We start from the raw sequence: 15,742 nt of genomic DNA, 5'->3' as shown, positions 1-15,742 counted from the left end.
AAAGACCTTCCCAAATAGTTAATTGACTATCATTGAATGTTCAGGTTTTTAGAAAATGCAAAACAGTAGCTAGCTAAGTATTTCATAGTAACTTCAAAAAAAACACACAGTAAGTTAAAGTTTAGGAGCTATCTGAATTTAGAAAATATTCAACAGGGCCTGACATAAAATTCAAACAAAAAAGGTCTTTAATTGTATACTATATACTGTTAGTCTTTTTATGCACTTGACTGTTGGTGCAGGCTATTAAAATGATTTAACAAATCAATTAATAAGCCTTACCTAACAACTCTTGTTCTCATGGTGGTATTTGTAGGCCACTTGTGCTGAACAGATTTCTGTAAACACCCATAAATATACCTCAGTGTCCTGCCAAAATAACACAATCATCTCAATACAGAAAGCAAATGAAAATACTGATCTTATTGCAGTCTAAAGCTTATGACGTTTTTAAATGCAACTAACCTTTTTCCCAAAAAAAGTACTCTGCTACAAGTAATGATATTTAGCAAAGGATAAGGGAAACTTAGGTTTTCGTCAATTCATTTAGCCAGCTCTTTATATCTACTATGGAGGAAACCCTACCATTTTCAGATTACTTCTATATTAATGAAAAGAATGAAAAGATACTAGAAAGGAGGCAGATTTTAATGCAAGTTAACTTCTGCCTGAATAAGTGAATTCACCAACACTGGAAGCCACTAAGCAGATACCAAGTAATTACCTTGTGTACATAATTAGTAAGATATTCAACTATAGATGGGAGAGGTGCATACGTTTCATGATCTCAAATCTGAGACTATACGCTTCTATTCATTCCCCAAGTTACTAGATAAACCATACATACTGGCCTGTATAAAAACATGGTTTATTTTAATGCAAATATTTCACTTTGGTTTCTTCAAGTCACTTTTTCCTTAAACACAATTCATCATGTAAAGGTTAAAAACTTTACTTTTTCAAAGTACAACATCCGGATAGTGGAAAAGCTTACACATGTTTTTATAAATACAGATTTTAAAAAGGCAATATACAATTTCTTGTCAAATTAAAATTTCACCACTTACGGTGGAAGTATTTCTGAAGCCATGAATATTTTCTCCACAAGCTCTGAAAGTATGTTCAATAGGTGTGCTAAATTAGTGTTCACATCTTCATTTTTTTCTAACTTTGATGGACTTAACTAAGAGAAGGAATAAATCAATATAAATGCATCTTGACAATAATAAATGCAAATGAATCAAGGTAATCAAACAGTTGTTTGCAGAGTTCTCTATTTTTCCATTTTTCAATCTGTATTAGTCTTTTGGTGTTGGTAGTGGGACTAAATGGGAATTTCAAGTAGTTTACTCTATGGAACTCCTAATGGGCTTATTACTGTTTATTCCCAACTACTCAACTGAAGAGCAAGCAATGATTATTCAACAATTTTCAGTTGCCTTGGGGTTAATACTAATCAATAAAATTTTATTTTATTCATTTACCACATTTTACCATAGACTTTACAGGGACACAAAACTGTATTAGACTATTTTAAAGATAATATTCCCAACTAAAACACAAAAACCCTGTTTAAGTGGCCACATATTCATAGATACAGTGGAGTATTTTAATTGGGAAGAAAGATCACTATATATTATTATAAAACCTATCTTAATTCTAAATTTATGTGAGGAAAAAACTTATTAGAAAAGTTTTTATGAGCAAGACTTTTTAAAAGACTGATAAAATACCAGATGCCTCAGTGGCAGCATCATGAACTTTCCAGTAACTTTTGATATGTAAGAATTCTTGTCTAGAATCAATGGAGTAGATGTATCTATGGGAATCTAAATACCTTAGCCTGGATTCAACATCCAGAGACTTTCTGCAGACTTGCTGCATTTCTGTATCCTTTATACTTAGGCTAACTATGGTGTTAACCCAGGTCTGCAATACTATATTATCAATTTGTCCTCTTTAAGTTAATAAGTAAAAACTGACAACTTAGTGCAGAATTAACAATTTGACTGATCCCAGTATACATTATCAAAAGCAATTCTTTTATTCTGTATCAGACCTAAAAAATATTATCCTTCTGTAGTTCCTCTACCTTCAAAATAAAATGATAAAATAGTCACATAAATGAGATTCTACTCTTTTTCTTAATGGTTTGTTACGAGTTTACATTCCCAACCCTGGGATCAAACCCAGGTCTCCTGCATTGCAGGCAGATTCTTTACCATCTGAGCCACCAGGGAAGCCTGAAGCCTTTAATAATCAATCCTAAAAGGATGTTTTTTATTTGCTTTTAAGGAGATAACCTCTACCGTTCCTACCACCCACCTCCCTGCCACCAAAAAAAAAAAAACAACCCTAAGGACAAACCTAGATATTATTTAGAACTTACACAAGAGAACTCTCTTAACAAAAACTTGAATTTATGTTATGCACACTTTCTGAAAGTAATATACACTTTATGATAAAAGTACTTTCATGTATCTCTGGCACAATTTGAGGTTTTTAATCCCCAAATAAAGTACATCCTTTTGAAGTCTGTTTTACATAACATTTTTCCAATTGTATTACAAAAGGTATAACTGCTCTGATGAACAGTTTTAGACAGCTAATACATTTTCACCTATTAAAATATGCTCTTTGCTAAAATACAACATTACTCACCTCACAAGACTGCTTACTTTCCATTATCCTTAAGATAGAGTCTTTTAAAGCGTGATGAACAAATTGTGTAGCAGTGGCTTTCATATACTGCTCCATCAAGGTGCTCGCAAGTGTTGTGGCTCGAAAGAGGGTAGTGGCTTCATCTACATAAATATTTAATATTACAAAATTATTTGTAAAGGATTGTACTATTGTGAATCAAATTGGAAATTAATTGAATTCCTTGTTTTCCTTAACCAATTATAGCCATTTAAGCACGTTTATCTGCATGCAGCATTACTAAATATAATGATGTCCTGTATTTCTATAAACTTAACTCTTCAAAAGACTTCTATTACTTCCTAAGATCATAAACAGAAGGGATTCACACTGCCATGTTCATATGAACACACAAAGGCTTCAGACAGTTCTGTGACTTATCAGTAAGACTAGAGAGCCAAATAGTGACAAAACTAGCACCAGAATCCAGCCTTGCTTTCCACTGAGCCCACACTGGAAACTATGAGTTGATTTCCAAACAAGCATATAACATAAAATCCCAGTACAGATTAACTTAGTAGTCTAACATATAGCCATTAACAACTTTTAATAAAATTCTAAAAAACAAATATTGAAAGAAAAAAATCTCAGTATAAAATATGTTACCACCACTTTATATTTTTGTATTTTCTATGAGTAGGAGGAAATAGTTCTAGATTCTACAGTTTATTAATACCTGGGGAACCTAGAAGCAAGTACTGTCTGAGTCAAAGTGCTGGCTGGAAATGGGTTATTCTGATGTGTTTCCACGTGGTTACAAAGTACAATGTGTCCAGCTGCCTAGAAACTACCTATCTATATAGACGCTAGAAATAAAATGCAGCTGACACCCAACTTTTGTGCAGTGAATTTATAAGCAAAAAAAAAAACAAGAACATGGTAAGCATACCACACTGTTCTTAATAATCAGACACACTATGAACCAATGATCTGGACATGGAAGTCACTTTCTTATTGCTTCTAATACTAATTTGCCATGATAGAAACCTGTATTAAATATAAGTAACCCCCTGCTTCCTATATTAGCCAGCGTAACAATCTCAGCTGACACTCCGAATCTCAACTGACACTCCAACTAATTTTTTAATGAAGGAAAAACTGAGTAACTTCCTTTGTAAGATGATTTAATTATTTAATGTTTTAAGATAAAGTCCATATATACTTGATTATAAAAGAAAGCTGAGCGCCGAAGAATTGATGCTTTTGAACTGTGGTGTTGGAGAAGACTCTTGATAATCCCTTGGACAACATCCAACCAGTCCATCCAGAGGAAATCAGTCCTGAATATTCATCGAAAGGACTGATGCTGAAGCTGAAACTCCAATACTTTGGCCACTTTTGCAAAGAACTGACTCATTGGAAAAGACCCTGATGCTGGAGGAGGAGAAGGGGACGACAGAGGATGAGATGGTTGGATGGCATCACCAACTCAATGGACATGAGTTTGGGTAAACTCTGGGAGTTGGCGATGGACAGGGAGGCCTGGCAGGCTGAAGTCCATGGGGTCGCAAGGAGTTGGACACGACTGAGTGACTGAACTGAATCATTAACCCAGTTTTTAAAAGTATCACACTAACACATCCATACTATACCTTCCATGCTTATTTCTCTGTCATTTAGTGTACATAACAACAATGATTCAAGCTTTTCATGAAGAAAAATCTTCAGTAGAATGCTAGCGAGTAGTGTTCGGTCCTGTCCACATACATGTGATAAAGCATAGACTACATGAAGTTCCTTTTGCAGTATAAGCTAAAAAAGACATGGAGAAAGGTTGTTGAAAGTATACAATATTGAGCATTCTCAGATTAACAGAAAATATGTTCTTCTATGGGCTTCCCAGGTGGCACCAGTGGTAAAGAACCCACCTGCCAATGCAGGAGACATGAGAGAGATGGGCTTGATACATTCTCAATTTAGGAGTATGTTCTATTGAATACATGTACTAAAAACAATGAGATTGTAGCCTCTATATTCATAGACTTAATACCAATGTCATACTGCTGCACAGGTTTTCAATCTTCTCTGTCACTGTGCCACTAAACTATGAAATTATTATATTTAACTGAATGGACCTTTCATTAAAAGTTAACTATTTCTCTTAATGCTTTTAAAAATAAATAGTCTGGTAAATAACTTAAATACCTCCTTAAATTCGCTGTACTCTTCTTCTGGCATGATCTTTTCCATAGAATATCGTGCTCGGACACGCAGGGATCCTGGTTCAATACCTTTCAATGGTATATGGGAGCTGAGCAAAAACCATTCGTCTGTGGCATGCCCCTTCTGTAACCGGCTCAACTGGCAGCGCATAAATACTTTGACAGAAAAATATCAAATGATTACTGTCTCAAAAGATGACACTGTAATTAGTCCCACAAATTTTCCTAATGTTATATCTTCTCTATAGTGTTAAACACTTTTTGTGGTATTACTTAAAAGTCCTTTAATGAAAAGTGTTTAACACTATAGAGAAGATATAACATTAGGAAAATTTGTGGGACTAATTACAGTGTCATCTTTTGAGACAGTAATCATTTAAGTAATACCACAAATTTTAACACTTAATGCTTACTTCATTCATTTACTGAATGCCTACTATGTGCCAGACTCTCTGATAGGCAAGGATGTGGAATACAGACATGATTAATACATGGTCTCTGACATGCATGGAGATCACCGTGTAGCCAAGGAGGCAAGAAATCAATTATGGTACCCTGCAGTAAGTGCTATAAAGTTGTTAATGCTGATGAAGTACAGAGAAACAATTTGTAATTCAGCCCGTGAAGTTCTAAACATCCATTCCAAACAGATACCCGTTAAGCTGACTGTAACAGGATCTGGAGGTGTAACTAAGTAGAAAGGTAGAGAAAAAAAAGGCAGTGTGCACACAGTCTGAACACAAGGTATGGCGGATGGTTTTAAAATCCATAGATAATTTAAGAGCAATAAGAAGGCTGGTGCAGCTGGAGAGAAGGATAGATTCAATATACAATATACAAGATAGATACAATATACAAGGATACAATATACAGAAGATTGGAGTATGTCAGGAAAGGTTCTGTATCATTACTAGGGGGTTAGATTTTATCTTAAAAATAATGGGAACCACTAAAAAATGTTAACCACTTAAAACAGTACAGAAGTTACAGAATATAGCAAAAAATCCAGGCTTTGATTCTGTTAACATGTATCACTTTTTTCTTCCTAAGCCTGATTTTTAAGAAGATATTTAAGGATTAATCTAATCCACTCTTGTGTGAATGGCTAAATCCCACTGTCACCTGTTTCCAAAATGGGCTGGGAAAAGCATGCTGCTGAGAACAAGGACTGGCACTAGAAGTGAACAGTGTTTTAAAGGAAAAATAGAGTGCTTTTTTTCATGTCCATGCAAAGGATAGGAGAGTAGGAGAAACCTAAAAAGTAGGAAGAAGGGGTAAGGAAGCATCACAGAAAGATGACCGCTGTCACTATTTTCTTTTTCTTGTTATTCATTGAGTGAGGAGGGTGAACAGACACTACTTTAAGGGTTTAAGATTAGAGTATATACAATTTAGCCATTTTGGTCTTTATTTCTTTTTTGGACACATTCTTTCTCAACAACTAATATTTTCATACGTACAAAAAGCAATCTCAAGTTACACTACTTACATACCTTTATAATTTCCATTTTAGACTCTACTTCATTATGAATTTCCAAAGTATATAAAACATACTTTTTTACTTTAGAAATAAATTTCTGTATTAACTTACAGATATCAGGATCTTTGCTTTTCTTCGTTTTATTACTAAGAGTTATTTCAAATCTGTTGATGTCAGGAGGAAGATCACTAAAGAAGCATGTGGGGAGAAAAAGAATTAAGAAAATGTCCTGGCATCAAACTATCTAATTCCTTTGTCTCTAGTATCGAATAAGCTCCCTATTTATTTCTGCTACTTAACCCAGTTCAAAGTGGTAGATTTAAAACTAGATTCAAAACAGGTTTATCATTTGGTATACAAGAATACAGACAAATTACACTTTGCCTACCATCTTTAACTTCCCCAAGTACACTGTGGAAACCCTCATAAATATTTTGTATGCGTATGTTAGTAGATGCTTTTGGATTTATCACTGAATAACTAGGTGAAAAACCATGGACATAGCACTTTACTAACAAAAGTAAACAGATAAGATAAAAAACAAATATAGGTACTATTAAAATGCCTGAGCCTGGCACCTTGTTCTGACTGGTTTAGATACAGAGTTAAAAGGAAAAAAAAAAAAAAAAAGAAAATGCATTATGGGATAAGAAAATCATCTAATGTAACAAGAAAATAAGACTTACTCAAAGACAAACTCTTCTGACCATACAGGGTTTTGCCCTTCCCTTGCATGAGTTTTTGCTACCTGGACGCTATTCAGGTAGATGTTACAATATGGATTAGTAAAATGCTTTACTGGGAGTTTATGGGCTTCTTCAATATGTAAAATAAGACTGCTGACCTAAAGAAAACACAAAAAGTATTACCCCAGATTTCAAGAATTACACATTAGGTTTCAAAGGCAATTATAAAAACCCAAAGTAGTGACTTATCCCCCTCTTTTTCAGGAAACATGACTTTCAGTTGTTTTCCTTTTTAAGTGACATAGAATATGACATTCAAGCATTCAGCAAATTCTCACTTAAAAAATAAATATAATTGTATTTTACAAGTTATTATTCCAATTACAGTCTGACAAAAATAATGAAATATACCTTTTTTACTATAAAACCATGATTCACAGGAAATAAAGTTGAGAAGAGGATTCTTTATTAATTTAAGTAAATAACTGTCACCACCCAAAGCAAAATCTAACATACTATATAATGCTCCTCTGGAAGATTTTATTTCTATATAGAGTTCCACAGCTAGAAAATATTTTAAAAATACTGATTCTACCTTCTCATTTTACAGAAAAGGATACAGATCCAAAGAAGCCGTTTTTCAGTTTTGATGCCAAAATTTAGATTCTGATTCCAAAATTCTAGTATCGGGTTCTCTTTCCCTCTTGCCACCTGCTATTTGTATGGACTTGCACAAGTCAATTTCTATGGGCCTCTGCTTCCTCAGATGCAAACTTAGGATAAAGTCTACACTGCAAATTGTTGTAAAGATTAGAAATGATATGTATAAAAGCACAAGTGGAAAAAAGCTGGCACATGTATGTCCCTAGGGAGATTATCAGACTTCTGGCTACAGGGAACGTTAAATTTAGAGTCATCTAAAAATAACCATTCATCCACTTCTTGGTTAAATTCACCTAGCTTACTGGAAATTCTCATAAGTATTAATAAAACAAGAGTTACTTTAGTCAATAAATACGGTACTATGCTTTCCTCAAAATTCCAAGAATGCTAAAATTTACTTAACTTTTTTTCAATTATCTGGGGATAACTAGAAGAAAAAAGCAAAGAAATGGAGGGTATACAGTTGACTTTACATACCTAGAAAAAAAAGAGAAAGCCTAGCTTTACTCTGCATAAATGAACATGCAGGACAGTCATGTTAAGGTTTCAAAAAAGATAGGATACTACCTGTAAGTTACGTAATAGGTTTCAAAAGCAATTACTATAAAAAACACTCGAGTTACCAGGATTCGTACTGTCAGTCAGATGGTTTTTTCCATGAGCACTTTTAGTTCTTTTTTGACACCGGCCAAAGTAATTTTTTGAAGAAAAGAATAATAGTGCCAAGCAGAATACTTTCTGTTGTTGCTGACTTGGTACTGGAACTTTAGGTAGAAGAAAAAAGGCCCTGGTATGTAGTCAACAGATGGCATTAGGGACTAAGTACCCTATACAAGGCAGTGAAGTCTGCCTGCAAAGAAGGAGATGCGGGTTCAATCCCTGGGTCAGAAAGATCTCCTGGAGAAGAAAATGGCAACCACTCCAATATTCCTGCCTGGGAAATCTCATGGACAGAGAAGCCCAGTGGGCTACAGTCCATGGAGTCATAAGAGTCAGATACAACTTAGCAACTAAACAACAACCCAGCAAGGATATAAGAATATTCTTCTTCATAAAGAAATAACTATTTCTCCTGCTGCTGAAGTCAAGTGGGAGCATGGCTTTAAAATGCCTGAAAAAGATTAACCTCTCTTAAGAAATCTAAAGTATTTGAAATGTTGCCCAAAATAGTTCAAAGAAAGAGCAAAGTGATAAAGCAGAAAACAATCACAAATCTGTAACAATCACAAATCAAAGAAAATAAAATTTCACCTGACGCAGGCGTTTATTAGATGTCCCTGGACTACTTTTCCTTAAGTTGCAAAATGCCTGCAGACCTTTCATCCAATCCTACGAAAAAGAGTAACAGCATTTCAAAGAAATATTCTATATAACAGTTTATGCAGTTTCCAGTCATCAATTTGGGATCTTCCTCAAAATTCAATAGTTCTTTTCTTCTCTACACTCAAGAGTATCCTGCACTTTAAATATATCTGTGCTCCAACAAAGTAAAATAGTGACCAAAACAGTTGTAATAATTTCTGCAAAATATTGATTGTATTATTGCAGAATCTCTAAACTAATCCTAAGTGTCAATGAGTGATTGTTTATTAGCCAAAAAATAAATATACATGTAGTTAAGCAGTTAAACTTGAGGCACCCTAAGGCAGAATTTAACTTGATATACTTTGTGAAAGGAACGCTGACTGTAAAACCAACTGATAATGTGATGACTGATTTGATGACTAGTTTTCTAATTACCTTAGACCATGAAACATATAAGGGGATCTGGGTGATTTATAAGCCTTTCAAATATTAATGTTAGATATAAAATATTGCAGCCTAATATTAAAACTAAGTTGCAGATATATTCTCAAATGTTTAATACCCTACCACACTGGAGAAAGGAGAGAATAATTTTAGGTTTATAAATTATAACCATGTTTGGCATACATGTTTCTAGTAAGCTCTGTACTATTGCTTCACTCAATTATGTCTTCAGTGTGTTGGCTACTTCAATGAATCTGAATTCTGTCAATGTTTAGAGTATGTCTTTTAATGGGCAAATTTAAGACTAAATCAATTATCATAGCTTTTATAAAGAGAAGACAATAACCAGAGATCCTACAGGTCACCAAAGTAACAAAAATTTGGAATACCAGTGGCATATTTGGACTTTAAGAGGTATATGAAAACACGAAATATGTAAAGAGTACAGATAAATAAGAAAATGTTGTATATATACATTATGTGAGACACCCAAAACATACTGAAATGTCATCAAGCTGTGTAACACATCTTTAGAAAGACAGAATATGATAAAATAACTGAAAGACAGGATACTCAAATTTAAGTTTCGTTCCTAACTCAATTTCTAATGATTAAAAAAAATGCCAAAGTTACCCAAATATTATGAGCCCTATTTTTGCAAATTAGGGATAAATACCCATCCTCAAACAGTAAAGAATCTGCCTGCAATGCAGGAGACCCGGGTTTGATCCCTGGATTTGGAAGATCCCCTGGAGAAAGTAATGAATACTCACCCCAGTATTGTTCCTGGAGAATCCCATGGACAGAGGGGCCTGGTGGGCTACAGTCCATGGAGTCACAAAGAGTCAGACTAATACTTTCACTTTTTTCACCCATGAAACAAGTTTTTATGTGTATTACAAGCTAACAATGAGTATTCAATTGTGATATTTTTTCCATGACATGAAAAATGATATGCAATTATGAGCCATAAAACACAATGGCTCGTTCATCAAGTTTATTCTACAGCCAAACATATCTTCATAATTTATGAATCAGGACCCAAGCCAGGATCCAGAGTTTTAAGAGCATCTGTCTCATACCCAGAATTGGCAAATTATCTTCTTTTTTCAATAAAGTCACGTTCTTTAACCTCTAAACTACTTTCAGGTTCCTTCCACAGAGTATCAGCAGAAGAAAATACAGCCATATATCTACAAAATACCACTGAACACCCCAGAAATACTGTGGTTCAGAGAAATCAATGTATTTTTAAAAGCAGATCTTTAAAAACATTTCTTCACATTACTTAAAATTTAATAAAAGTTTTAATAAAGGCACTGCACCTGGATCAATGGCTAATACTGAAAGAAAACATATCTAGACTTAGAAGAAAAATAGAAAAATTCCTCAAATTTTTCCTTGTGATAACTGAATTTCTATTTTTAGATACAGAGTTCAACCAGTGAAGAATAGCCAACGCTTATTAGCAAAACTAACTGACTTGCCTTTTTGAGTATACTGAGAATATCTACAAATCCCTTATGATTATACAGAAGTGAGAAATAGATATAAGGGCCTAAATCTGATAGATAGAGTGCCTGATGAGCTATGGAATGAGGTTCGTGACATTGTACAGGAGACAGGGTTCAAGACCATTCCCATAGAAAAGAAATGCAAAAAAGCAAAATGGCTGTCTAGGGAGGCCTTACAAATAGCTGTGAAAGGAAGAGAAGCGAAAAGCAAAGGAGAAAAGGAAAGATATAAACATCTGAATGCAGAGTTCCAAAGAATAGCAAGAAGAGATAAGAAAGCCTTCTTCAGCGATCAATGCAAAGAAATAGAGGAAAACAACAGAATGGGAAAGACTAGAGATCTATTCAAGAAAATCAGAGATACCAAAGGAACATTTCATGCAAAGATGGGCTCAATAAAGGACAGAAATGGTAGGGACCTAACAGAAGCAGAAGATATTAAGAAGAGGTGGCAAGAATACACAGAAGAACTGTACAAAAAAGATCTTCATGACCCAGATAATCACGAGGGTATGATCACTGACCTAGAGCCAGACATCATGGAATGTGAAGTCAAGTGGGCTTTGAAAGCATCACTACAAACAAAGCTAGTGGAGGTGATAGAATTCCAGTTGAGCTATTTCAAATCCTGGAAGATGATGCTGTGAAAGTGCTGCAGTCAATATGCCAGCAAATTTGGAAAACTCAGCAGTGGCCACAGGACTGGAAAAGGTCAGTTTTCATTCCAGTCCCAAAGAAAGGCAATGCCAAAGAATGCTCAAACTACGACACAATTGCACTCATCTCACATGCTAGTAAAGTAATGCTTAAAATTCTCCAAGCCAGGCTTCAGCAATAGGTGAACCAGGAACTTCCTGATGTTCAAGCTGGTTTTAGAAAAGGCAGAGGAACCAGAGATCAAATTTCCAACATCCGCTGGATCATGGAAAAAGCAAGAGAGTTCCAGAAAAACATCTATTTCTGCTTTATTGACTATGCCAAAGCCTTTGACTGTGGATCACAATAAACTTTGGAAAATTCTGAAAGAGATGGGAATACCAGACGACCTGATCTGCCTCTTGAGAAATTTGTATGCAGGTCAGGAAGCAACAGTTAGAACTGGACATGGAACAACAGACTGGTTCCAAATAGGAAAAGGAGTACGTCATGGCTGTATATTGTCACCCTGCTTATTTAACTTATATGCAGAGAACATCATGAGAAACGCTGGACTGGAAGAAACACAAGCTGGAATCAAGATTGCTGGGAGAAATATCAATAACCTCAGATATGCAGATGACACCACCCTTATGGCAGAAAGTGAAGAGGAACTAAAAAGCCTCTTGATGAAGGTGAAAGTAGAGAGTGAAAAAGTTGCTTAAAGCTCAACATTCAGAAAACGAAGATCATGGCATCTGGTCCTACCACTTCATGGGAAATAGATGGGGAAACAGTGGAAACAGTGTCAGACTTTATTATTCTGGGCTCCCAAATCACTGCAGATGGTGACTGCAGCCATGAAATTAAAAGACGCTTACTCCTTGGAAGGAAAGTTATGAACAATCTAGATAGCATATTCAAAAGCAGAGACATTACTTTGCCAACAAAGGTCTGTCTAGTCAAGGCTATGGTTTTTCCTGTGGTCATGTATGGATGTGAGAGTTGGACTGTGAAGAAGGCTGAGCACTGAAGAATTGATGCTTTTGAACTGTGGTGTTGGAGAAGACTCTTGAGAGTCCCTTGGACTGCAAGGAGATCCAACCAGTCCATTCTGAAGGAGATCAGCCCTGGGATTTCTTTGGAAGGAATGATGCTAAAGCTGAGACTCCAGTACTTTGGCCACCTCATGCGAAGAGTTGACTCATTGGAAAAGACTCTGATGCTGGGAGGGATTGGGGGCAGGAGGAGAAGGGGACGACAGAGGATGAGATGGCTGGATGGCATCACTGACTCGATGGACATGAGTCTGAGTGAACTCCGGGAGCTGGTGATGGACAGGGAGGCCTGGCGTGCTGCAAATCATGGGGTTGCAAAGAGTTGGACACGACTGAGCGACTGATCTGATCTGATCTGATCTACAACCTTTCTTCAGAGAAGATTTTAAATGAGCATTCTCAGTTGAGCCGAACATCATAAGAGTATTTTAAGGTCAATTTAGAATGGAATTTTACCAATAACCCTTCACTGTGTTTTGGGTTTTTTTTTTTTTTTTGCATTTCTTTCAAAAATTTTTTTACACATGCAAGTTCTTATTGCTTAAATTAAAGGATGATTAGATTTCAGACATCTTTTTTTATCACCGTAAGTACAATAGTTTTCTATTCTAGTTAAGAAAATATGGACTGACTAAAGGTTTATAGTGGTTGAAAAAACATTTAACTTACCTCTGCCTGTTCTGGAGTTTCTCCTGCAAAGTAGAAGATGTAATGTTCTTCACTAAAGTGCTGAACCACTATCTGGAAACAGTTTGGCCTTTAAAATACAAACAAAAAGTTATTAGGAAGTTCAACAAAATGTACTGATTACAGCACTTATACCAACTTTAGAAAAAAAAATCAATATACTTATATAATTTATACAAAATTAACAATTCATTTAGAGAAATAATCCACTGTACTAGATTACTAAAAAGAATATGTCAGCTGCATATACTTTAGAAAGCTTTCTGTCTGTAGTACTGAAATCTATCAAAGTTTAAAAACATTTCAAAGTACTATGTAAATTATTTTAAAATAGAAAAGTTACAAGAAAATTGAAAAGTTAAAACAAAATTGAAGCAGAAGTGCTAGAATTGCATATAGCTAATCTAAAGACTTTAAAACAAATAAAATATGTTACTAAACTTGCAGCTTAAGGATGATATATAATACACATTTCTATGTACTGAGGAAAGACTAGACATTTGGGTTCTTTAGACCCAAAATGTTCTTAATGGCTATCTCTCAGTAGATTATGGGTGATTTTAATTTTCTTCTTTATAACTTAAAAATTTTTTAACAACTGGCCACTTTTCATCTTTTAAAATGGAAATGTCAACAAGCGTATTTTGAGGATCAGATGACCTAATAGTAGCGTACACTAAATATTAGTTCTGTTCTTCCTATAAGTATGTACTGTACTACATATGATTTACTTGACGAGTAAATACAATATTAGTAGTTTACATATTTTTTGAAGATGTGTTGTTTTTCCAATTAGATTTGAAAGTTTAAAAGGGCCTTCAAACTTTTGTAATTTAATAAGTGTTATTTGTATTTCTTGCTTTAACCAAAGAAATATCTTAGACCTTGGTGTTAGAAGGTCATAGCAAAATACACAGAGTACAAGCTTAACATATGGATTAAAGATAAAAAACCATGTCTTCAATGCTTTAAGAATACCATAGAACAGTGGAATATGTCAGCTGAAAACTTCTGACTCTGAAAGTGGTTTGTACCAGACTAACCCTCCTGGATGGATAAAATATAAACCAAACAAAACACAACTGTATGAAGTCACTGGAGAACAATGAGGTGGCTAAGACTTGAGGGACCAAGATATAACGAGGTGAGACTGACATTCTCCACAGCCGTTCTTTTCAAGGTGTTTGCCAAATCCTAAACTGCTTAGGGCAGGAAGCTGAGGCAATAAGCAGAAAGCATCTAAGAGGCTAAAAAGCTAACCAAGCACATTCAGAGTTTCACAAGTGTTGGGAGAGACAAATGAGTTCAGGGCCTTTAGATGAGCTGGCTTTCTGTTGAGACACCTGAAGGGCTATGCCTTCAGAAGTAAGAGCAAATCAGAGATAAAACAGCCTTCACCAATACTTGCAGTTGCTTCCTAGGCAGATCAATATGAACTACCCCTACTCTAACTTATCTGGCAGAAGAACAGTCCTCTCTGGAGGCAATAACATTATGTATAGCTTCTACAGTTTGTCACATACTATGTCCACTATTTAGTCAAACATAAATTGACATTACAGGATCAAATGACTGAAAAGCTGAAAGAAAAACAGATGAGAAAGATCTACATATAATATAGATGTTGAGGACAGATACAACTTTCAAATATTTTTAATAGTAATTAAAATTCTTTGAAAAAGATAAAAAAAAGAATTTTGTTAGATAACTAGAAATATAAAGGATGACTCAAGTGGAAATTATAAAGTGGCAAATGTAATAAATAAAATTAAGACCTTAACAAATGCATTTAACTACAGAAGAATAGTGAACTGAAAGACAAATCAGAAGAAAATATCTAACCTGAGGCACAGAAAGGAAAAAAACATTATGAAAAACATAGAGGAAACTGTTTAACAGACACATGGGATGTAGTGGAAGGTTGATAACATGCAATGTGAATTCCAGAAGAGTCAAGTGAGAGTGGCAGCTGGGCTGTTTAAACAGACACTAACGGAGAATTGTTCAAAACCGACAGGAGACATCAGGTCTTAAGAATAAAGAAGCTTTGCAAACACGATAAATTTTTAAAAAAATTTTTTTAAAGTAGGCACATATTGATTTAACCTTTGAAAATCTAAGAATAAGGAAAGATCTCAAAGCTTCCAGAGAAAGATGACATAAGTATACACCTTGAAGGAAAAAAAAAATATCTATAGTCTCCAAAAGAGAAACAATCAGAATGACAAAATGTTGGAGACTCTTTACAAGGCTGAAAGAAAATAATCACCAAACCTAAAATGTAATATCCATCAAAAACATCCTTCTTAAAAAGATAAAACAATAAATACTGCCACAGTAAAAGATTCAGCCTAAGCAAAGATAAAGGTGCAAAACTCCCATGTAAATATTCAGTACAGCAATAACT

At 34.8% G+C, this 15,742-nt stretch overlaps 2 protein-coding genes across 8 annotated transcripts in view; one reads left to right on the top strand and one right to left on the bottom strand.

The window, feature by feature from the left end:
* Positions 1-15,742, bottom strand: part of RASA1 (RAS p21 protein activator 1) — a 110,188-nt gene that overhangs the window by 9,321 nt on the left and 85,125 nt on the right. For all 4 annotated transcript variants that reach the window (XM_086412891.1, XM_086412893.1, XM_086412892.1 and 1 more), the window contains 9 exons: positions 13,318-13,405; positions 8,943-9,020; positions 7,029-7,186; positions 6,454-6,530; positions 4,846-5,018; positions 4,293-4,452; positions 2,662-2,804; positions 1,068-1,183; positions 283-369 (listed from right to left, as the gene is read on the bottom strand). In XM_086412891.1, the coding sequence (XP_086269017.1) occupies positions 283-369; positions 1,068-1,183; positions 2,662-2,804; positions 4,293-4,452; positions 4,846-5,018; positions 6,454-6,530; positions 7,029-7,186; positions 8,943-9,020; positions 13,318-13,405 (1,080 nt within the window). The remainder of the gene's footprint in view (positions 1-282; positions 370-1,067; positions 1,184-2,661; positions 2,805-4,292; positions 4,453-4,845; positions 5,019-6,453; positions 6,531-7,028; positions 7,187-8,942; positions 9,021-13,317; positions 13,406-15,742) is intronic.
* Positions 1-15,742, top strand: part of CCNH (cyclin H) — a 420,860-nt gene that overhangs the window by 398,812 nt on the left and 6,306 nt on the right. The gene's annotated exons all lie outside the window — the stretch shown is intronic.

Source organism: Bos grunniens, chromosome 7, assembly GCF_055505025.1.
Source record: "Bos grunniens cultivar Pamir isolate PY7600 chromosome 7, Bosgru_T2T1.0, whole genome shotgun sequence".
Taxonomy (NCBI): Eukaryota; Metazoa; Chordata; class Mammalia; order Artiodactyla; family Bovidae; genus Bos; species Bos grunniens.
The sequence above is the reverse complement of the archived record's forward strand: the minus strand, read 5'-3'. Positions and strand labels throughout refer to the sequence as shown.